At 36.3% G+C, this 23010-nt stretch overlaps 3 protein-coding genes across 4 annotated transcripts; 1 reads left to right on the top strand and 2 right to left on the bottom strand.

The window, feature by feature from the left end:
• Positions 1–324: 324 nt before the first annotated feature.
• On the bottom strand, positions 325–9852 carry LOC110046829 (golgin subfamily A member 7-like). The gene is made up of 5 exons (XM_020752544.2): positions 9792–9852; positions 9545–9658; positions 7992–8144; positions 3747–3848; positions 325–2816 (listed from the first exon to the last, which is right to left on the bottom strand). Exons 1-5 carry the CDS (start codon positions 9804–9806, stop codon positions 2778–2780), a joined length of 423 nt encoding a protein of 140 aa, XP_020608203.1. The 5' UTR covers positions 9807–9852; the 3' UTR covers positions 325–2777.
• A 35-nt stretch (positions 9853–9887) lies between these two features.
• LOC110046828 (serine/threonine-protein phosphatase 2A 55 kDa regulatory subunit B beta isoform-like) lies at positions 9888–21622 on the top strand. 2 transcript variants are annotated; one of them, XM_020752542.2, is made up of 9 exons: positions 9888–10008; positions 12244–12330; positions 13640–13708; positions 13887–13984; positions 14075–14237; positions 15601–15891; positions 16395–16559; positions 18270–18531; positions 20202–21622. In XM_020752542.2, the coding sequence occupies exons 1-9, from the start codon at positions 9981–9983 to the stop codon at positions 20479–20481; spliced, it is 1443 nt and encodes a 480-aa protein (XP_020608201.1). In that variant the 5' UTR covers positions 9888–9980; the 3' UTR covers positions 20482–21622. The 2 variants fall into 2 exon arrangements, with proteins under 2 accessions (XP_020608201.1, XP_020608202.1); XM_020752543.2 differs by lacking the exons at positions 9888–10008; positions 12244–12330 and adding an exon at positions 13354–13544.
• LOC149118100 (uncharacterized) lies at positions 19343–19973 on the bottom strand. The gene has a single exon (XM_089283115.1). It carries the CDS (start codon positions 19971–19973, stop codon positions 19461–19463), a length of 513 nt encoding a protein of 170 aa, XP_089139241.1. The 3' UTR covers positions 19343–19460.
• Positions 21623–23010: the final 1388 nt, after the last annotated feature.

The following is a 23010-nucleotide window of genomic DNA, read 5'->3' on the forward strand; positions in this document are numbered from 1 at the left end:
GGGTTATTGACCAAGTGTGAGGTCAAGATGGCTGGATATTGGCCAAGTTCTTTTTTTGCGTGTTTATGGACCGAGACGGAGTTGAGGTCCATAAACTCGCAAAAAAAGAACGAGGCCAATATCCAGCCATCTTGACCGAACAAGCTTGGTCAATAAAGGATTTATTATATGGTTTTCGCGGAAATTTTTCTTGCGGGACACGGCGGGTAGTCCCGAGCGGGCAAGATAGCTCCATCTTGCCCGCTCGGGTAGCCAATCACAGCGCAGGATTTGATTCATCTTGCCCGCTCACGGAGCTAGCCATATAACAAAATGCAGAATGAATACCTGTAACACTGGCAAAATTGGTTTTATTTGTTACTGACATATAATTATGTGTACATCGGCTTCAATGATGAAAAACAGTAGGTCATTTACTACTATGGTCAAATGGAAAATTAATCTTAAATGTTTCTTACACATTTTGTTTGGCTCATTCTTATTACTCTTCAACGTTCAATGCATGCAAAAGACCTAAATCTTGTAAAATGATCAGCTGTTACATAATTCTCCACTTGAATTACTGACAATGATCAACATACCAATCCTTTCATCCCAAGCCCATGTAAATTTGAACCTTGAACAACTGTCTGTTTGTGGGCTGAATTTCTAAAACGTCTTCACTGACAGCTTAGCTTGTATCAGTAGCGTTTGCTAAATGCCATATAGTACATGAAAGTTGAATCATCAAAAGAAAATAAACGTAACTAGTATTTTCTAATCAAAGGCATTAAGCTCCTACAATATGGCAGAAAAAGAAACAGTTCCTTATACCCTTGTTGCTCTTAGTTATTTGGCATTCCACTACTGACAGCTTAGAGTTTGTTTTTTTTAGCAGAAATATTTTTGGTTGTAGTGTCTTAATTTGAAAACTGTATAATTAAGTGGATATGGGGGCATTCCCTGAGCATGTCTGCTTAATACAGATTTGACTGCATGATCGTGAAATCACATACACTGCTTATCATTTGGGGTTGAAGCTAAATACTATGCATCATACCAATCCAATTTTCCATGAGAAACCAATCTCTATTTTCAGGCCAGAATAAAGATGATTATTGCCTGATGTGGTACTTACATGTACAAAGGTATTCAATAGACAAATATCTTCCATGTTGCCTAAAATAATACATCACAGATGATGTTAAAATGTGGTAAGAATGTACCACAGATGCATAGCAACATGGAATCTACAGACTACTTGTTTTATATAGTAAAGAAACAAAAAAGAGAATCCATGATGTCATCTGTGGGTCTGTCCTCCAAAGCACCATAAGTGGAAACCAATCAAAATGTGGGAATAATTTGACTTACTCTAATATTCCTGGTTTTAATCCAATGTTCAACATTCCTTGACTAATTCAATACGGTATTTAATATTCCTTGACAATTTAAGCCAGTATCAATATTGTAAAGTATTCACAAATACACTTCAAGCCCTGACAATTAGTATGGTATAAATAACACCTCCCATGGGTCTGAAAATGCCTGTGACTTAATTTTATTGCATTACACATTCTCTTTCTCCTAAAAGCAAAGTAATATACAAATTTCACAACTCGCTAACTATTCTATCAAATTTGTATAAACAAAATAACACTTATACAAAATTAATATTTTGGCATTCTATATGTACAGTGCAACTCATAACTAAAACCCAGATGATCCAAGGAATAAGCCATGAAAAATAATTAATTAAATAATGGATGCTCCCTCAACTGATGGCTAAAATGATCCAGAAATTATATCCGCAAGAACTAAATACAAAAGAATGTCTAAATTTTGAAATTTACCATTGATAGTTTTTTTCAGTCTGTATTTACTTACCAAGTTATATAGAACAGATGATTTTGGACACCACACTTTATCAGTAAATTAATATACACCGTATCATAAGGAGAACAGTGACCATATTGGAATTTCACTAACAGACTTAGTTAAAGGAGAAAAAGTTTGAATAAATTTAATGAGATTTCCAATAATCATAGTTTATATGGAAGGAGATTTGTTTTCAACCAGCAGGTGATTGCCTTGCACATGCACATTTGAATCATGGCCTTGTAGATTTGACCTGGTGGTTTCTCTTTGAGTAGCATTGCTGCTTTTTTGCCCTCAGTTTGTCCCCACCCACCACCTCTTGGTTCCTGGGAGGTCCTATGTTCAGATATTAAAGTTCTCTTTGTCATATTTATTCCCCACTGAGAGATCAGTGTGACAGATGCTGGGGGAGGGGGGATCAGCTTGTGGGAGGCTGCCATTGTTACCCCTTTACTCGCATTTTGTCCACATTCACTAGCTCATTGCCTGCATTGCTTCCAATTGGAACCTACTCTCCATTTGAAATATATTGCTTATCAACTTGACTTAGCCCTTCAATTCTAATTGGAATAAGGGGTATCAAAGATCTGAAAAAACAGTCACAGATGTAACCTATTTTGGCCAACAAAATTAAAGCAAAATATTTAATCGCAAATTAGGATAAATATTATTGTCTGATTTGATTTTCTTTATATATAATTAATGACTTGACAAGGAGAGTGTTTTTTTTAACTATATGTTTTAAACAGAAAGCTTACTACATATTTTAATTATGAGGAGCTTTATAGCAGGCATGCTGGAATATAACCAACAGACTTATTTCAGATTCTGTGCTACTCTTGGTAGTCCCTGGGAGTAGCAGAATTCAGTGCCACACTGAATCAGTTTATGTACAAAGGACTGGAGACACATTTCATTGGTCACCTCTGATCTAATGGGTTAACCACCACAATTTCAATCTGAAGAAATGCGTCAAGGAAAATATACATCATTCATTGCCACTGACAATAAAACAGGTCAAAACAAACCTTGTAACATTACTAAGAAAATAAACACCAATTACGTACATCTAAACTTCAGGAAAATATACTGCTGAAACAAGGCATCCTTGACTATGAACCAGAAGTCTGCCAGCGTCAAAAATCACCCTGTTATGTTTCACCCAGTGGTTTAATAAAAGATAATCACATGATGGCAAGTTCTTTGCTTAGTGGAATAAAGCCATTCCCAGCCAGCCATTAAGTATACAACCACAGTATAGCAGGCAGAAAGTTTTTGATGGGTTTTTGATAAGTTGGCTAACGATATACAGTAGTCTGATAGACAGCTACTTATTAAAGCAAAGTCTCATATTTTCAAGCAGGAAAAAGCAGCAGAAATCTGCCTGTTTCTGCCTTCTACAGTACTTGTACTCAAAACCCTGGCATGGATGGCATATCAAAAATAATAATTATTGAAAATTGAAACATTCATGGGGGAATTTTTTCTGGATTTTGGATAAGATAATGATAAAGCTTAGTTTCAAATTCTCATGTATATTCAGCTAAAGGAATTGTTTACAAAACTAAACCCTGCCCAGTATTACAAAGTACCTTCCCCAGTCCCATTTTGGAGCTGCATAAACCTTCTAAGACAAAAAAAGATAAGATTAACACCTTGGTAACAATTTCCCCTTGAACAGAAGCAGCAACTCAAAATTTAAAACATTTTCCATCAGGGAAATATATAGGGATAACTGAGAAATTTTCCAGGGAAATGGCAATTTTTTAATTTAAAACTTTCATTGAAAAATGGTTGAAGCTTTACTTTTATATTGAGATCCATGTTTTGATATGTTTGAAAACTGCAATGTTCATTATAGTTATATGTGCACGCAACTTAAAGGATACAACTCGAAGTCCTCTGTCCATGGGGTTAGTAATCATCAGTCCCCTTGGAACAAAGACACTCTGGTTCTGTTCATTTATATATTCTGCTAGCCTTTTTAGACACTGCAATAGAGCAGAAAAAGTCATTTTTAGGGCTAAATATTGAAGAATAGAATAGTTACTAAACACATACATGAAATAATAGTTACGAAGTAACAATTGTACCATAATAATTGCAAAAAAATTAGGACGATTTCAATTTCGGACAAAAGGTGTCCGAAATTCAAACTGTCTGAAATTTTTAAGTGTCCGAAATTTTAAGTGTCTGAAATATTCACAGTACAGTAAGCTCTTAGTTTCCTTTATGGAGCAAACTCTAGATGAGACACTGCTTGAGATTTGTAACCCCTTGATGTTTTTTTTATATTATTATTTTTTCCACATTTTTATTACTTTTGCTCACACACACACACAAAAAAATTTTTTGCAAACACATAACTTTCATTAAAACTGTCCTACTAAAATAAGCGTAATACTTTACATGTAAGTAACTTATATTACTACAAAAATACCAACAACAACATAGGTAATTACAGTAACACTAGCACTAGTTACCTTTTATTTTTTTTGCAAATCTTAACATATATTCTAAGTGTTTTAATTTACAGTATTTCCCTTCAGTTATTGTTATTTAACATCTACATAGAGGAAGAGAAATAAGGAGAAGAAGAGGAACTTTGCATTGTAAAACATTAATTAATCTTTTCGATTTTATACTTGTATTTTATTTTATTGATAAAATCAATGATCTGTAGTGGTGGTGAGCTATTTTGGAGCTTACATTTATAAATATGATAGTGCAAGAAGAGAAGAGTATAATTCAATTTCTTTGTTCGTGTGTTTGATGCAGAGAAAAAGCCAAAGAGAACATCTTCATCATTTAGAATTAAATTAGAGCTATTATTTACATTAAACCATTGTAATACTTCTTGAGTAAAAGATTTTGTGAACTGGCACTCAATAAAGGTATGATCTATGGAGTCTGATTCCCCATAATAAACCCAATTGCTATCTGGTTTGATGTTAAATCGGAACAGTTCCTTCTTTGTGACAACAACTCTGTGAATGAATTTGAAGTGGAATTCTCTTAACTTGTTTTCCTTGAATACTTTTCGAACTGATCTAAATATCTTTCCCCAATTTGCTTTGCCTTCTGTAATAGCTTTGTTCCATTGGGCCTGCATGCTGATCATTATATTTCTAATGAATAATTAGCCAATGGAAGTCTTTTGACTTCGCCTTAAGCAAATTTATATTTACATTTTCAGTTAGAGGGAAGGATTCGGGGTCCTCATGACTAATACTTTCAGATGTTAAACCCTTGAATTTTACTTTTGTCAGGAGGTGACCTGGAATAGCAGAAAAAACTTGCTAATAGTGAAGGAAGGAAGTTTTCTTCCACGAATATTTGTGCTGAGAGACTGGAAAGGGGAGGACTTCACAGTTCTCATCTAAATCCCTTGACACAAATTGTGTTATTTTCTTGTCCATGAATCTGTGAAACCATGAGGGTGCAGTAAAAGTATAATTTTCACAGATGCTGCTTCAGTCTAGTTTGTGCTTTGTAGGCAGAAACTTATTTTAGCTATGTTTGAACAGAGTCTCCGAAATTTTTGTCTGACATAAGATAAAAAGTGTCTGAAAAAACAACTGAAATTAAACCTCCAAAATTCTTTGTATGTAATGTATTAGGTCAAGGGTCACAGGGCTGTCATTATGTTGAGTTGCCTGTACCCTTGTTCTCCACACTGTAGCAAACTTGTTACCAGTACTCTGTGGGTGAATTCTTTCAACAACAGGCAATTTCACTTGTAACATCAAGGGAAAATCAAGCATACTCAGCTGTAACAGGTGTTAAGGGTTACAGCTCTTAATGACAGCCCTGAAGGGATATACATGTATGTAGCCTGCGAACGCAGACATATTTCCCGCTGTCGCTTGTCTCCACCGAAAATTACATCTGCCAACCCGAGACAGGAAACGATTTCTGTCACATAGGAATTTTAAGCCAATCACAGTTTAGCTCAAGTAGCCCCAGAACTAATGCGAAGTATTTGTTGCGAGGAGCACTTGAGTTTCATTCTATCATGGAATCTGATTGGTCACAGAGAAACAAAAGTCATTATGTCACAGAAATCATTTCCTGGCTTGGGTTTGCAGATGTTGTTTTCGGCAGAGACAAGTGACAACCGGAAATATGTCTGCGTTCGCAGGCTAGGATATATGGGTCGCCATTTGTAAATTTATTATTTAGACCGAATTCATGCCATTTTCCTCTTTCTAGATAATTGAAAATGCCAGAAAATTTGTTATAAATAAGACACAAGAACTTGTCCGTTGATATGTAAATAATTATACTAGGTACATCCTGATTTATAAATAATCTTTTACAATAGAGTTATTATATATAAACAATAAACTAAACAACTTCAATTATTTATAAATCAGGCCATCTCTAAAATAGTTATTTATTTATAAATAATGAACTTCACTGCGTGTGTAAATTCATTATTTACAAATAGTGAAGTTTCCTCTCATGGAGTGTAAATTTATTAATTATAAATAATGAACTTCACTGAGTGAGTAAATTCATTACTTAGAAATAAGGAAGTTTCATCTCACCGAGTGTAAACTTAAAACATTGACGTCAGTTTTAATGCGTCTGTCCTCTTATTGATGATAAATTGCGTCATAACATTGTCAAAGTGACTGCGGAACCACTCGGTGACAGCTACTTTGTTAATGTTATGATGAAATTCATAATCAATATCAGGCCAGACATGTGAAAAACTGACGTCAATTTTTTAAACTGAAATGTACTGGCCCACTGGGCAACTGGATTTCAGATTTTTTTTCCTGCCCTGTTTTAGGCCATTAGAGGAAGTACCCCCGCCCCCTTCCTGAGGTAACACAAGGATTTTAAATAATGAAGAGGGGTCGTTTGTTACCCATAACCTTGAAGACCTGGTATTCGTATTTCACGTGTGGCTAATTTTTGTAATAATTTTTCTCAAACTTACCTAAAGTGGATAGAGAGAATCATAAAGGCAAAATGCAGACAACTGAATAATTAAAAATTGAACAATAGAGTGTGTTCATTGTCACCCCCCAAAAAATAAAAAAACTGTTTAGTGGATAAGGTCAAGAAATTGTGATATTATAGATGATAAATAAAGAAGACAGTTCTCCAAGTTTAGGGTGTATGCATTGTCCCAAAGTTGAGACATTTGTCGAAATGTTCCGCGTAAAATTATAGCGCCTAGTATGGAGCCACCATGTTGGTGGACCTCCTTAGTCCTCCAATATAGCAGCCAGAAAATAGTGTAAACATCTGGAGCTTACTTAAGTGGTTTCACAGTGAACTTTGACAATGTTATGACAAAATTTATCATCAATAAGAGGACAGACACAAAAAAACTGATATCTATTTGTTTTTTACAATAACAAGACCCCAAAATGGTCAAATGCCAGGAATAAATGAGGGGAAAGGACACCGTAAACTTGCCGTAAACAAAGATAAGTGAATTTTATTCAAAATGGTGTGAACATTGTCAATAGCTTTTCTCGCTTTTTGATTAGCTACATAAAAAAGTCTATAAAATCTCATTGGTTAAAAAGTTGACAGTTTGACAGCTGAAAGTTGAACTTGAAAGCTTGCATAAATTAAAATTTTATCAGTCTGTACTCTTATTTATGATAAAAATGAGCCAATCAGTGTGCGATAAATTAGACAGTTATGGTAAAATTATTATTTATATATAATGAACTTCACTGAGTGTGTAAATTCATCATTTAGTTGTGAAATTTAAGCCTGAAAAAAAATTCAGGCCTGAACGGGACTCGAACCCATGGCCTCTGCGATAACAGTGCAGTCCTCTACCAACTGAGCTATCAAGCCAACTGGGAGCTGGTCACATTGTTAGTTTGTAATATAACCGTAGATGATTAAGAATACAAGTGAACATATGAAAGATCATATATTTGAACTGCAGGGAAAGATATGAAGACATGATTGATCATTGCAGTTACAAACACAACTTAAGCAGCTGTGAAATTTAAGCCTGAGAAAAAAAAAAACTCAGGCCCGAAAGGGAAATCTTTGAACCCATGGTCTCTGTGATAGTGGTGCAGTGCTCTACCAACTGAGCTATCAAGCCATCTGGGAACTGGTCAAAACTAACAATGAATTAAATATGTTGATCTTACCTTGTTATACTGAGTCTGCATACACATGAAAATCAGATAAGCTGTGACACAGCCCAAGCAGCCTTCAAGATATGTGCGAGGACCAACTCTCTCAGCTTCATCAAAGATTCCATTGATGTGGTTCACTGTTTGCTCAAACTGACTACGCTCAAGCTTAAACAACAAATACATATCTTAGATCAGAGTTGATCCTTTAGAAATTACATGCTTCAGTAGCTTGCGAGTTCAACCAAAATGTATAATCAATCTGCAGTCAACTATGTTAGTGGATGTCACAGGTTCAGAGTAATGAAGTTTACTTAAACAAAATTCATCCAAAGGTTATGATTTTGATTTCAAACTAATTTGCTTGCTTGTTTTTTTGTCATGCTCAGGTGGTTGTCATCATGATTATACATGTAACTAGTAGCTGACATAGCAGTGTTGATCCAAACATTAAACTGGTTTTTGAACTTGTTAGTGCTACTGTAATTCTTCAAAATCATACAGCAAATGTTGTAGTTCATTATTGCCCTAAAATATTGTTTCAAGGTTCAAGATTACAACAGAATTCTCCTAACTTGATTTTTTAAACACCACTCCCAGAATATACCTATATCCATTCTATGGAAGGTCACTGAGAAGGAGTTGGATATTTGCAAGCATGGCTGAGGGGTTGAGCAAAGCTCTGCCATTAAACAACTACTGACCAACCAGTGGACAGAATGAGACTTGCATCTACCACTTCCACACTTCAGGTCTGGCCAAACCGCTCCACCATGCTTGCATCATAGTGCAAGGCTCTCATTTGTGACAATCAAAGGGTTAATAGCTAACAAATGTAAAGGTAATCAAGTGTTTCCATGTTCACTGTCTTTGTTACAATTAAAAATGAAAACAATCAACAGAATAAATTATAGGAGAGAAAGCTTTTCTTATTCTAAGGGCACATTCTATACAAGAAAAAAAATTCAGATTGAATTTCCAAAAATATCCTGTGAAAAGTTGAACAGCATTTTCCAGTTTCCCGAAAAGAGGATGACTTTGCAAAGTATATGAAAATTTCGTTCCGGGAATATCTGTCCCATTTGACTTTCCTCCTGAATTTTCTGGAATTTTCGGTTGAATGGTTCTCTTTCCATTGGTCCCTGTTTCCATATTTTTTTGTTTTAATGGAAAGCTCCCTCAATTTTTCTTTCTTAAAAGACTCTTTCAGAAGATCACTGTTTACATAAGTGGGTAAACATACATGTAATCTAGCCAGGTTCATACATATAAACCATTGGCTTTAAAATTAAACCTTGTTTTCCTTACAAAGTTTCAAGAGAACGACCTTAACACAGAGAAAACGTGTTCTCAATTAGCTTTGGATACAAAACAGTTGTAGTCTCGGCCTGGATTTAACATTAAAATCCCAAAACGAATGATCGATTGTAAAAATTATTGCAAAGGCGCGCGATCGATCGATCGATCAATAGTTTAAAAAATACCGCACCAAGAGGAACCCTATCTCTTGGCCACGATTTTTTGTTACGAACAAACGCTATAGCGGAAAAGGAATTGATAAAACCCACCTTTCCTTCTAATTCGGGTGGGAACTTGTTTTGAAAGCGACACGCGGTTCCACGCGAGTAATCCCTTTGGACGAAAACTTTGACATTTCGTCTCGAAGCATCATCACTCTGAACCTAGAACGTATAAATAAACCATTCGTTTGGACAAGAAATAACACAAATAACTCTTGCAACGGAGGATGTTATTCCTTTCAAATATTCGGGGCCAAAACAGATAAAGGAACGGTAATAAAGGTCACAGCCCAACCTGCGCGGCCGCCATATTGACTTCTTCTTGTCGACTGAGAACAACTCAGTTCCCAGATCTCTCGCAGCCAAAGCGATCCGCCGGCTCATTTTGTCCAAAAGGAAGCTGATCTCAGTTCAAATGTATGTTCAACAACTTATTGACTGTATTGATTCGCCTTGCCGTGGAGGAAGGATGATCTAAACAGCCATGCAAGTCCTCAAGGATAAACTTCACCGTGAGCAAAGTCCATTTTCTTGTTTACACCATTTTTTGAGTTCTATAGTGAATTATGTGTTCAATGCTACTGTTGTTTACTTTTCAGCAGGTCAAGAGCTCCGCTTTGTTACTGCTAATAAATTCACAGTCGAATTCGCTTGACACTCATAAATGGGGAGAACCAATTAAAGCGATACAACGATTTTCTTTTCAGTAGATAGGAACTAAAAGGGAGCTGAACTTGTAGAGAATGCGATCAAAATTCACAACCCGTGAAACTTACGCGCGATCAAGAATCTTACATACATGTTGGTATCATAACACCCGTTGGATAACGTACTTGTAAAACAAGATATTTTATACAGAAACTCTAATTTTAATACGGCAAGCTTTCTTTACATTGTATTTTATTAGTGGTGAATTTCCCTGAGACGTGGCAGTCTAAACAATCCGGCTGCACGCTGCAACTTGAAAGACTTCAGATGATGCCATACATCACGAAACAAATAAATCATTGATTTTATCCATGCCGCTATTTATAAATTATGTAAAGAAAGATATCCAGTAGTGATTGCAGCATGTAGCTGTGCATTTCGATTAAAACCCCCAAATTTTGTCAAGCGTTTAGCGACTGCGTGTTTGTTTAGGCGCAATGTTGCGTAAAACGAAGAACCATAAATTTTATCGAGTCGGAATACGAAGCAAATCGTGATTGCGAAATAGACAACCATCGGCAGATGGTAAACTTATCCACGTTTACTGTTCTGATTAAAAGCTTGGGTAAACGGTAAAGTCTTTCGTTTCGTAAGTAGCGAAAAGCAGATTTGGGATCTAAAAACATAATATTTGTTTTTTCAATGAAATATTCACAAAGTTTTTCAACGACATACCCATAGGAAGGACGCAGGATTAACTCAATCAAATCAATCAACGAAACTCATCGCGAAACACGTTTGTGCGAAATTTGACACGGTCGTAACATGCATTGCAAAGATCGGGGTGATAATGCTATTCATTCTTTATGTCAATCATTAACAGAATAGCACTCAGCAAACTTTATTGTTTTCTTGATTCTTCTAATGAAGCGTAGCGACAGTAAGTGATAAAATGTTTACAACTTCTCGGCAGTGTTGTGTAAGTTGTACAACTTAAACCCAGTTCTTCCTTTGTTTGCATTAAAGTATCACAGATCTTACAGATTCAAAAGAGAATTATTTCTGCCCGTTCCTTTTAACTTTATAACCTAGTTTACGAGAACTTCAAAATGGTGAAATTCACAAAGATAGCTTAAGATGGACTGAATGGAATTCACATCATATAAAAGGTTGTTACAGTAATGTTGTAGGAAAAATTCAACGCAATATTAGTCATTAGACTATTATAAATGTATAGTCGTTTCCGTCAAGAAAACAACACGTGTTTGCTTTCCTGAACGACGATGGAAAAGGTGACAATTTAATACAAGGGAGGTTGAAATATCCGGGAATGAAAAAGACAAATTGCCTTCATCTCGTGTGTTGTTCGTTATTTCAAAGCCGCTTGCCGCTGCATTTAAATTAATCAGGAACATTGATCAAGTACACTGTATGCTGTAAACAGTAAAGGAGATTTCGGAACTCATACGTTAACGACCGTATATTTGCATGATTGCATATAGCGAGCATTTTCAGTAAAACACAAGTAATATTTATTCTTTTATTGTTAGTCCAGTACAATCGAGAAACTGTTCAAATATCAAAACTGCGTTCATTGAAAACAAAACAAAGCGTGTAACTGTAAATCTGAAAAAGAGCAGCTTTGTTTAATGAGATGATAGAATTTTTGATCAGCTCGAATGCAAAACACTCAGTGAGGTCTACATAATGTATGCAGATCATACTGATACAGGCTTCAGAACAAAAAGAGTTGTAGAAAAGTGCAAGTTTGCGGCGCTACGGTCTAATACTAACTCGTATACCATACACCGTTAATTAATTGTAAAACATTGTGGCCCACAGCGCTTATAAAATGGATAATAAGATACTACTATTTCGCTGTTTTAATTGTTGAGGTCTTAGGTTTAATTGTAAAGAAAGCCGGGGGATTTTTAAATTTCTTTCTTAAAAAAATACAATAGGAAAGATCGTTTTTCATCGTTACTCTCGGAATTTTCCTCGTTCCATTTTCCCCGACCGCGGTAATCTCTTTTAAACCCTTCTTTTCCCGATCGATTCAATTGATTTGTCATTTTCTATAATCGTTTGTTCTCTTGCAGATATAGGGCATCATCATAGTGTAAAACATAGTCACAGCGACAAGCGAGATGGTTCCAAACACAAAGAAAAAGATGAAAAGCGAAAAGGTGAACACTTTATTTTCCGTACGTTATATGTATCAGTGTGTTACAGAAACACGCTGCTTGCAGCTTATTGAGTGACCAAATAAAAAAGGATCATTTTTTCTCGTTAGTCGAGCATTTTTGACGAAATCCAGGACTAAAAGAAGTGCTAGATTTGTTCTAGTCAACAACAAAATTAGATTCATCGTTAAAAGAGGTTAAAAGATTAACAAGCTCTATCCTGTATATAAGAACGCTAAAATGTATTTTTGGGTTGTGGTTACTCAGTAACCGAAAATGCTTTTAATTTTGGGAGAACTTTTTGTCGTTAACACTAATTTACATGTCGTCTTTGTTCTTATCAAAGGCTAAATCTCTCTAGGCGGTTAGTTTAAATCAACTTCACGTTGACAAAATAGGCGTTCTTTTCTCCCTCGCGAAAAAAAGAACACTGACCCAACCATTCGTCGAAAATGAAGGTAAATCTTTGATACCTGATTGCCTACATGCAGACGTCTTCTGATTTCTTTGTTTCGTTTATTTCACGTTAGTGATTATATATCCAATAATTTCAGCGCGAAAAACACTTCACGCGAGCGGTTGAACTTTGACGTCCATAAGTTGTTCCTTTTTTCGAGGTTAATATGCATTGGTGTATCTATTATTTTTCAAATTGGGATATTAACAAGAGATTTTCGGAAATGAAAATGAGATAGAAATTTACCTTTTTCGTTTTCTGATTTCTCAGAAAATAAGCAGTGTATGATTAGGGTTGTTTGCTGTTTATATTCTTGTCTTTTTTGCGTCGCATTTGGACTGGCCACTAAAATCAATTGGAATTGTAGAGAAACATAGCCGGTATATTTTGGGCGGAAGGGTTCACGAGACATCGAATTTCCTTTGCAGAAGCTAACGATGTCTTAGTCACAACAAGAAAAGTTCTTTTAGAATGCTCCACAACGTGGGAAATTTGAAGCTTGGCGGCATGAAGAGCTGTTCTGCCATATTTGGAAATTATGTCCAAATCTGGAGAATACATATTTTCTTCATTTTGACGTCACACGTTCACCTTGAACGGCATCCATGTTGGATTTCCTTCGGTAACACCTATGTGAGGTTGCAATCTAGGGCCATCCTGGCCTTATAATTCAATTTAGCGTTTTCATAGTGAAAAATATACTTCTAGGATATCTATGTATTGTTGTTTGGATATATTTTGCCATTAAATGCGATGGCAAGTAAGTATCTGCGAGTGTGAAAATACGAAACTCTTCTCCGTCTCATAGTATCGTAGTACCAGAGAGATTTTCATTGGGATATTTTCTGTCTGCAGAAGATGGAGGAGAAGTGCAATGGTGCTTTTCACAGGTAAAAGGGACACTAGATGAGGACCTCACTGAAGGTAAAATTTTAAAATTCTTTAAGTCTTCAGGCAATTTACCGTAAATTATAAGCTAACAGAGGTTACGCTAATTGAAGCCGTTCTCATGTACAGATTTAGTTTTAAGCTTAAATTTGTTCATTTTGGATCATTTTACTTAGGACGTGGTTATACTTATTGACATCTTTCTGATTTTCAGCTGATATAGTCTCTACTGTCGAATTTAACCATGATGGCGAGCTTCTTGCAACCGGCGACAAGGGAGGACGGATTGTGATCTTTCAGAAAGAAGAGGCGGTGAGTGGAACCAACGGTCATTTCTTGAAATTTCTCGAGACGCTAACGAATATGGCATCTAATAGATTATTTGCATGATGTTTATTACAGCCGAAAGGATCTCAACATTATGGCGAGTACAACGTTTACAGCACTTTTCAAAGTCACGAACCGGAGTTCGATTATTTAAAGAGTTTGGAAATCGAAGAGAAGATAAATAAGATCAAATGGTTAAAGCGACGAAATGCATCGCACTTTTTGCTTTCTACCAATGGTGAGTTCATTAGTTAATTGTCTTACTTAACCCTTAAAAAATGCCCGTTTAAAACACGGTACGTAGAACGTTTTGATAAAATGATGTACGATCAAAAGTTTATAGATCTGTTTGGTATGTGTGACGATTGTCGTAGTTTCGGTTCTTATATTGTGTCTTGGCACAGACAATCGTTTTCTTTACGACTTCACTACGTGGGGTAAATGTTTTCTAGTTGTATCAAGATCTGACAGTGTTTACAATTGAATTGTGTTGAATTTCAATAGAATTATCACCTAAACTATTTGTATCTTCACCGTACCAAGAAACCTGTCAACACCTGTGAACCATCTACCCTGCAAAACATTTGTACAAGAGTCTTTTTGAATGATGACAGAATGAGTCAAGGAGCCTTACACATACTCCTTGCTTATGGCTTGAGACTAGTGGTAATGATGTTCACACTTTTGGTTAGTGCAAGTATGAAGCAATATATGCAAGCACAATCCTTGAGATACACATGATGATCACCATTGCACGATGGGTGTCCAATATATCTCAGGGATCTGACAGCAAGTTTTGTTTATGATTGTATCATGCCGGTAAAACCAGCACAGTGGAAAAGAAAAATTTTCATTTTTCGTGTGATTGTTCTTATGCCACTTTGGCTCACATCTGGGCTTTTTGTATGTCTGCTTGTGAGTGTGAACTACATGAAGGAGTTGTGGGTATTAGTAGAGCTCATATTAATTTATAAAGCTAAACCACGGACTAAGAGTCTGACTTTTCACTGTGGCATGTCACTGTATGTTGTTTTTCATTACCACTCAGGTTCAAATGTTATGATGTCATTTCCATTTATCATTTCAATATTGCTGTGTCATTCTTCCCAGCACTTTCAGTGTGCTTGGTCATGTTTACATTTTGTTACTTATTGCAATTTGGTAGTGTCATCAAAGTTAGAGTTGGAAATCAATTTCTTCCTGCAGGAGCCAACTGCCAACTAACAAAAAGAGCAATTCTGATTGGAATTAACTAAGACTCAGGCTCAGTCTCTTCAAGCACAGATACTGAAGAAGGCAGCATTTTTTGACTGACTAGTTTTGATTCCATAACACAAGATCACACGGCATTGACCAATTTAATACTTAATAATCATCTTTTACCAATAATTTTTTTTGATATATTTTTCAAGTGTTCATCTATGTGTGTTATATGTGATCTTTTTTTCTTATTTTTTGCAACAATTCAGCTATGTTAATCAGTTTTTTAAACCTTTTTTCTTTTTTTTGTTTAGTAAGGTAATTTCATACTCAATGGCATGTGTAACAATTTAGTGCTATTTGTTTATGAAAGACATCATTTGATTTTCTCTTTCTTTCAGATAAAACTGTGAAATTATGGAAAATTTCTGAAAGGTGCTATGCTCCATCGAACTTCAACCTTCGCGATGACCAAGGGGTACCAAGAAATCCTGAAGATGTAACAACATTACGTGTTCCTGTGTTTAAACCCTCTGAACTAGTTGTAGAGGCTAGCCCTAGAAGAGTGTATGCAAATGCACACACATACCATATCAATTCTATATCCTTAAATAGTGATGACGAAACATACTTGTCAGCAGATGATTTGAGGATAAACTTGTGGCATCTTGGGATCAATGATCAGAGTTACAGTATCCTTTTTGCATTATCCAGAATAATGATTTTAGAAAAGACATCTATATATAAGAAATTTGTTTACAGAGTTAAGATTTCTTGCTGAGTAATACATGGCTAATACTTATAACTTCGCCCCTTGAAGCTCCTTTTAATATCACCTTTCCTTAATTTCAGCATATTTCTCATTACATAATTTCAAACTCATAATATGGCACTTGTTAGACAAATGTCAGGATAAAAGTTAATGAACATTTCCCTTGTGTGATCAATGGTAGGTTCAAAGCACATGATTTGTCTCATTACATGAAGATGTAGTGAGGATTTCTGGTAACCTATCTTAAGATGGCTTACTACAGTTTTTCTGAGACTCGGTAGCATGCACTATGATTGAATGCTAGAAGTCAGTATTAGTCGAGCAGACAAAAATGACGCAAGTACATCTAAGAAGAAACAAACACAAGTTCAGCATTTATTTATTGCATTGTTAGTGCAGATTTAAGCTTAACTGTGTGATCAGATATTGTTGATATAAAACCAGCCAATATGGAGGAACTAACAGAAGTGATCACTGCTGCTGAGTTCCACCCTATAGAATGCAGTACATTTGCGTACAGTAGCAGTAAAGGAACTGTTAGGCTTTGTGACATGAGGCAATCAGCCTTATGTGACAGGCATTCTAAAAGTAAGTTCTAACACTACAGTAGACATCCATTATCCGTCCTTGTTGTGCCATCTAAGGCTTCCTAGTAGTAGGTGTCTGTTACTAAAGATGTGTACGAGTTCTGATTTTAGGTTTAGCCGAGAAAAGTCATCTTTCCACTAAGAAAGCTTTCATGACAAGAAATACTTTCCAGTGGTTACCTTCAAAAACCGAAAAAAAAAAAAAAAAAGAAAAAAAAACAACCTATTCTTGTACTTGGAAGATGACATTTCCTCAATATCTATCAACTGTTGAAAAATTGATATTTAAGATAGCGTTTCTCGGCTTTGCATAACTGTCTTGAATTCTCCCAACTCCCCATTGTGTTTAGATGAGGCTATGTCAACACAGAAACAGTCCTCTCTTGCTTAAGTCTCACATTGAAGTTTAGTGAATACTGACCAAAATAATGTCACATTGTGTCCTCTACAAAGAGTCTGTTTCTTTGCATGCCTGATTATTGAGTTTAGATGTCACAGGGTCCGAAATTGCGCTTTCCTGGTCGCCAATGCAACTAAAAATTTTGCACTGGTGACCAGAATTTCGCAGCTGGTCGCCAGTGGGCGGTTAACTATTTCAAGCCACGATAATTACACAAACTTAGATTTTCAGCCAAATCGATTAAAATAAAATTCAAAGCCGCCCGCCAATTGGTCACTTACTTTTTACCTTCCCGCTGCTTTCGAAGTATAAAACCGAGTTTCCTGTTATTATAACTCTACCACAAGGTTCCACAGCTACAATCAGTGCAAAGCTTCGTCGCCATGTTTTTCCAACGGTTTCCCATAACACACGTATTGCGGGCACAGAAGGCCACATGCGTTCTTTCGCCAGGAATATTTATTCAGGTGATGTGGTGTCCAAAGACTGATGTCCTGAACTCTTTCCGTAATTTATTACAAAGTGGAGACGGAACATCCGCGAAGAAATTAGTGGAAGATTTCGATATTCAACATGGCGATCCATCGATCGTCTTGACAGAACGCGAAAGGAAAGATCGTTTTGCACATAGAGCAAAGAACCAAATGGCAGTTTTCAGTCGGGTACATTTCTTCTCCAAAAGGTAGAGACAAGAGAAGGTATAAAATTGACTTGAAACATTTGGCAGTCTCACGAAACTGCGTATATGGCCGGCTTTCGATTCGTTCGTCGTGGGTTTTCAGTGGTAGGTGTTTAAATAATCAGTGTGTTTGTATTTAATCTTATTGTTAGCGAAAAAATCGCCATCATTGCGACCCCAAATGCGTTCTCTTCGTTCCGATTCTTAAAAGAAATATTGGCGAGCAGAATTTTCCATCTGGCGACCAAAAATGTTGGTTTGTGTTTTGCTGCGAAGGAAAAATTTTATTGACACTTTTTGGCGACCACATTTTTCCATATGGCGACTGAAAGAAAAATTTCAGTCGCCAGTTGGCGCTTGCCTGAAAAAGTTAATTTCGGACCCTGTGTCAGTGTACTTATATGATAATTCTTGAGGTTATTTTTATCAGAAGAGGAGATAAAATGAAATTACAGTTGTAATTTGTGCAAGAACAAAGACCATGATGAGCAGGAAAAAATATAAGAACTCTTTCCCAATGACTGCCCCCTCCCCTTAAACCAAGCTCCGAAGTCATAGTTGATCTTGTATAGTGTTTTACTTAAGGTATTATGTTGTTGTTATCATGGTTCACATTATATTTTTACTTGCAGTGTTTGAAGAACCAGAGGATCCTGGTGCCCGATCATTTTTTTCAGAAATTATTTCATCTATATCAGATGTGCGATTTAGCCACAATGGCCGACACATGTTGACACGGGACTACTTGACAGTCAAGGTGTGGGATTTAAACATGGAAAACAAGCCAGTGGAGGTTTACAATGTGCATGACTATCTTAGAAGCAAGCTATGTTCCCTGTATGAAAATGACTGCATCTTTGACAAGTTCGAATGTGTTTGGAATGGAAATGATGGGTAAGCTATTTGGTTGATATTGTTCATTGCCTTACAGTTGAAGGGGTGCATGGAGAAAGACCCTAAGTGACATCTGATAGACTGCAAGATTCTCATAGCAAATCGCTTTTCACTTCCTTGTACAGAAAAGGAGAATTTGACGTGAGATCAAGAGTCACTTAGGGTTCCCCTTCAGTTGTGGCCATCATATTAATTTTGTATTAATTAATTATGTAATTAGTTATATATTAATTTAGTTGCTTTGTTTGACACTGATCAGTACTATTATCATTTGTCTGACCAAATGCTTAGTCAGTCAGTTAGCACAGTCACCTTATTTTTATGGCCAGATTTTCGTGGCATATTGGTGGCCTTTCAATAAGATGTATTTTTTATTTCTTCTTGTGTTAAGCACTTGTTGAATACACAAGGAACTAATTCTAGATTTGTCTGGTTCCTTTACAACTTTCACAAAGAAGTTGCAAAGGCAATTTGTATTACTTGTGTACTTGTAAATAGTTTTCCAAGGGTGCTAGAATAACAGGGTATTGAAACTTACTGAAACGAACTCTCGACCAGGTCATTGCAGCAATAATATTATTGTGTACCATGAAAATCAGTGACCGAACTATGGAATGGACTCAAATATTTGCACAGTGACCACTCCTTTCTTTCTTTTTCTGAAACGCCCACATTACTTACTTATATTGTTAGCAAAGTTCAAAGTAAAGGTGGGGAAAGAGAAAGAAGTGAACAAAAGTGTTAAAAGTAAATAACAATAATGCGAATGCGATTAAATTTCGATAAACATTTCAAAATAAAAATGAGCAATAGAAATTTTACACAATGTTTCCATGTCATCATGACATCATTATCAAGTGACAAGAAAATAACGGTTCAACAGTGTTATATATGCGGTGAGAGGTGTGATTGTTCATTAACATATTTGTTTAAACAAATAGTTTTGCACGGATGGAATCGGATTGCATGTTCAGGCTAGGTTTCTTCTTTGTAATAAACAGCATTTCGTAAATCAAACAATCCAGTTTTCCGTGGCATTTCTTTAGGACAGAAAAATTATTGGCAAGGTCGTTGATGTTATAAAGGCTGTGATCGTTCTTTAAATGCTTTCCAATTGCGGAGAACCTGTGTTCATCAATACGTTGGTGCAAATGCCGGCTGGTATACCCGACATACTCTGCATCGCACAGGTCACATTGGTAATTGAACACTACACATTGTTGATTAATTAGAGGTGGTTTTGGTTCACGCATCTTGAGATCTTCACAGATTTTGCGACTCTTGAATACTGGTTGAAGAGTGTGACCGATTTTCTTGCTCAGGTCAGATAGTTGTTTTTTCACTGCATCGGCTGACGTTTGATCTTTAAATGGCAATACCACTCGGTGAACAGTATCTTTGTTGACAGGTAGTTGAGGTGGCATGAGAGGATCTTTGGTCATCATTGAGGTGACCAAAGATCCTCAATTTTGATTGATTTTCGCAATAAGAAAGTAATAGTGGTGACATGAAAAAGTGTGCATACACAGAAAACATGCAATTGACAGCAATTGAGATAAGATGGACAATGTGCTTCAAGATACTGAAACTTGATGTGGGAATAAATTTTTGTTTATAATTTTTAGTGTTCCATCTAACAGCTGATTTCTTTGAATTTATTTCTCTTTCAGGTCTATAATGACTGGGTCCTACAATAATTTCTTTCACATATTTGACAGAAATGATAAGCAAGATATCTGTCTTGAGGCATCTCGAGAGTTCAGCAAGCCACGCCAGATCCTCAAGCCTCGCCGTGTAGCAGTTACAGGAAAACGAAAGAAAGATGATATTACAGTAGAATGCTTGGACTTTAGCCATAAGATACTCCATACTGCGTGGCATCCTCAAGAGAACATTATAGCAGTTGCAGCTACAAATAATTTGTACCTGTTCCAAGAGGCCCGAACATAACTCTTCAAACTGTTTATAGGATGCTTTTTTGTAATAATTACAGACAATTTTGAATTTAGGCTTAAAACTGAATTGAGGGTATTGCATTGTATGCGATGCCTTATGCAGCAACTCTTAGGTAATTGTCAATCATTAACATTTTGAGACTACCATTTTTTTTGTGGAATTTTTGAAAAAAATATTTATAACATCAAATTAACTTCCTCAACCTTTCATTTAAAGAGTCCTGTAGATTTGAGTTATCAGAACTGATTGGCAGTGCCATGTTATCTCTTTTAATTGCTACAGTACCAGTATTTTCCTATCCCTGTAAGAATCTGCTTTGACTAACATAACCCTTTCCTGATATTGAGCAATCACATATTGCTTTCTTTTGCATGGAGGTCGAGTGTATGCTTAAGCTTCACTTTCAGTGGTTCAGTTGCAACAGTTGATTGATACTCTGTAAATATAAGTAATGAACCTTAAGATGAAGATGCAAATTTTTGTAAAATTAGGGTATAAGGTACTTCTGTTGCAGCTAGCAAGACTGTTGCTTATTTTCAGCAAAAATCTTCTGAGATTTTGTTAAATTTAGGTAGTTTCAAATGCTAAAGTTTTTAATTTCTCAAACCAATAAGCAACCTCCTTATTTCCACTAATTAACAAATAAGCCCAGATCTTAACTGACAAGTACTCAAGTGTTGCCTTGTGTTCAAGATGTACTTTATTTCTTTCAAGAAAGGTACTGTGTTAAGCCATGTATTCCAATTAATTCCCCATTTCTAGACCTGCTTCCTCTATTTTCTGATACATTTGTTTAACTGTTTCTGTTGGTAACCTTGAACCATAACAAACATCTGCTCAGTAGCTGAGGTTGTGTAAAGAGCAGAAAAATCACTTCATTTGAGGGTTTCTTTGATGTTGATGTTGATGTTTTCTACCAGCTTTTTCAAACTAACAAGTTTTAGTGTATCTATTAAATAGTTGTTTCTTATTTTCTTGACAAAAGAAAAGAAACTGTTCACCCTGCCTTCTTGAAAGTAAACTACTGTTTGTTTTTTTTTTTTTAGAGTTGGCGAGTGAGCTATTTAAATGGGAAAAGAAAGGAATATATTGATTTGTAACTGCTCACAATAAAAAAAACACTCTTGTTTGTAAATATCCGGAGCATCTTAACGCTTTCAAATGTCAGTTACAAAGGAGCAGTTAACACCTTGATTAAGGTAGCTTGCAACTGTTTCCAGCATTTTCCAGTGCTTTGATGGATCACCACTACCACTCAATTTTAGTGGATCCTACAGTGATGACATCAAACAAATGCACAATCATGGGTCGAAAGGTTACCATAGCAACAACCTAACCCTTTGAGTTTGAAGTTCTTATGACTCTAGGAGACATAAGGCAGAAATGTCATGTAACTGTGGGTACATTCCTTTGGGGTGATCTGGATCGGGATAAGTGATTCAAGTTCACTCGGATCATGGTGCATCAAAGAAACCGATGAATCCACTCTGATCATGGATTCATCGTTTGCTTTGATGAACTATGATCCGAGTGATCTGGATCACTGATCCTGATCCAGATCACCCCAAAGGAATGCACCCTGTGATAAAACTATTAGGGAGTAACTTTCACGGTTTTGAAAAAGAAATTGTGGGAGGGGGGCCCCTTGTTTTTGAAAACTTGAGATGGCTCTTAACTTGGCCTCACAAACTTTAGAAGTATGTTAAAAATCTTGACAGGATGACGGAAACTCTACTTTTTAAACAAAGTGCACACTTTGAACAGTGTATGTCGGAATAGATATGCGATGGGTACATGTTTAGGCATAGTGTCCGGGGGTTCAACGAGGGGAAAGTGCTGACTGGGAACGAGGTACTCTCTGGGGCAGGATGCTCGGGTGAATGTTTAGAAACTGGATAAAAGTGGGTGCAAGGATGAGGAGGGCTCAATAAAATATGGAGAAAAGGAAAACCAACGGTATGCCTTGCCGCGAGGGAAAGAAAAGTAAAGAGCTCTACATGTGGATGATCTTCGCGTGCAATCTGCGAGTTGTTGGGTAGAACTTCTCAAATTCGGTGATAATTCATCAAGTTAATACAGAAAATCACAACCGTGAAGGAGATTTGGATACGCGGTCTTAATTAGCATAGATTTTTACGATTTTACTTATCCGGTTACTCTTACGTTTTTCTTTCGATTGAGAAAATATGTCGAACACTCGAGACTGTGTTTCATCGGTTATCCAAACACCGAATTTCGTCAAAAATACTCCGCGGCGCGTCGTATTTTCAACTCTCTTCTCGGTGTTTGGATATCCCGATGAAACAGCTGTCTCGTGTTTGAGATATTACATGAAGGTGCAGCAAATTTTTTTGACATTTCTCCGTTAATAAGTTCAATGACAGCGTTAAATGTTTGAAAGATTCAGGTGGCAGCTGAAAGGTGCATGAAGCGCGCCCAAATGTGTCGAACCCATCTCTATCATAGAGAGCAAAACTCTTTCACGACAGAAGGTAAAGGATTTATCGCGTCGCCAGAAGTATA

The sequence above is a fragment of the Orbicella faveolata genome, unplaced genomic scaffold (assembly GCF_042242905.1).
Source record: "Orbicella faveolata isolate gen_17 unplaced genomic scaffold, um_ofav_v1 contig_1, whole genome shotgun sequence".
NCBI lineage: Eukaryota > Metazoa > Cnidaria > Anthozoa > Scleractinia > Merulinidae > Orbicella > Orbicella faveolata.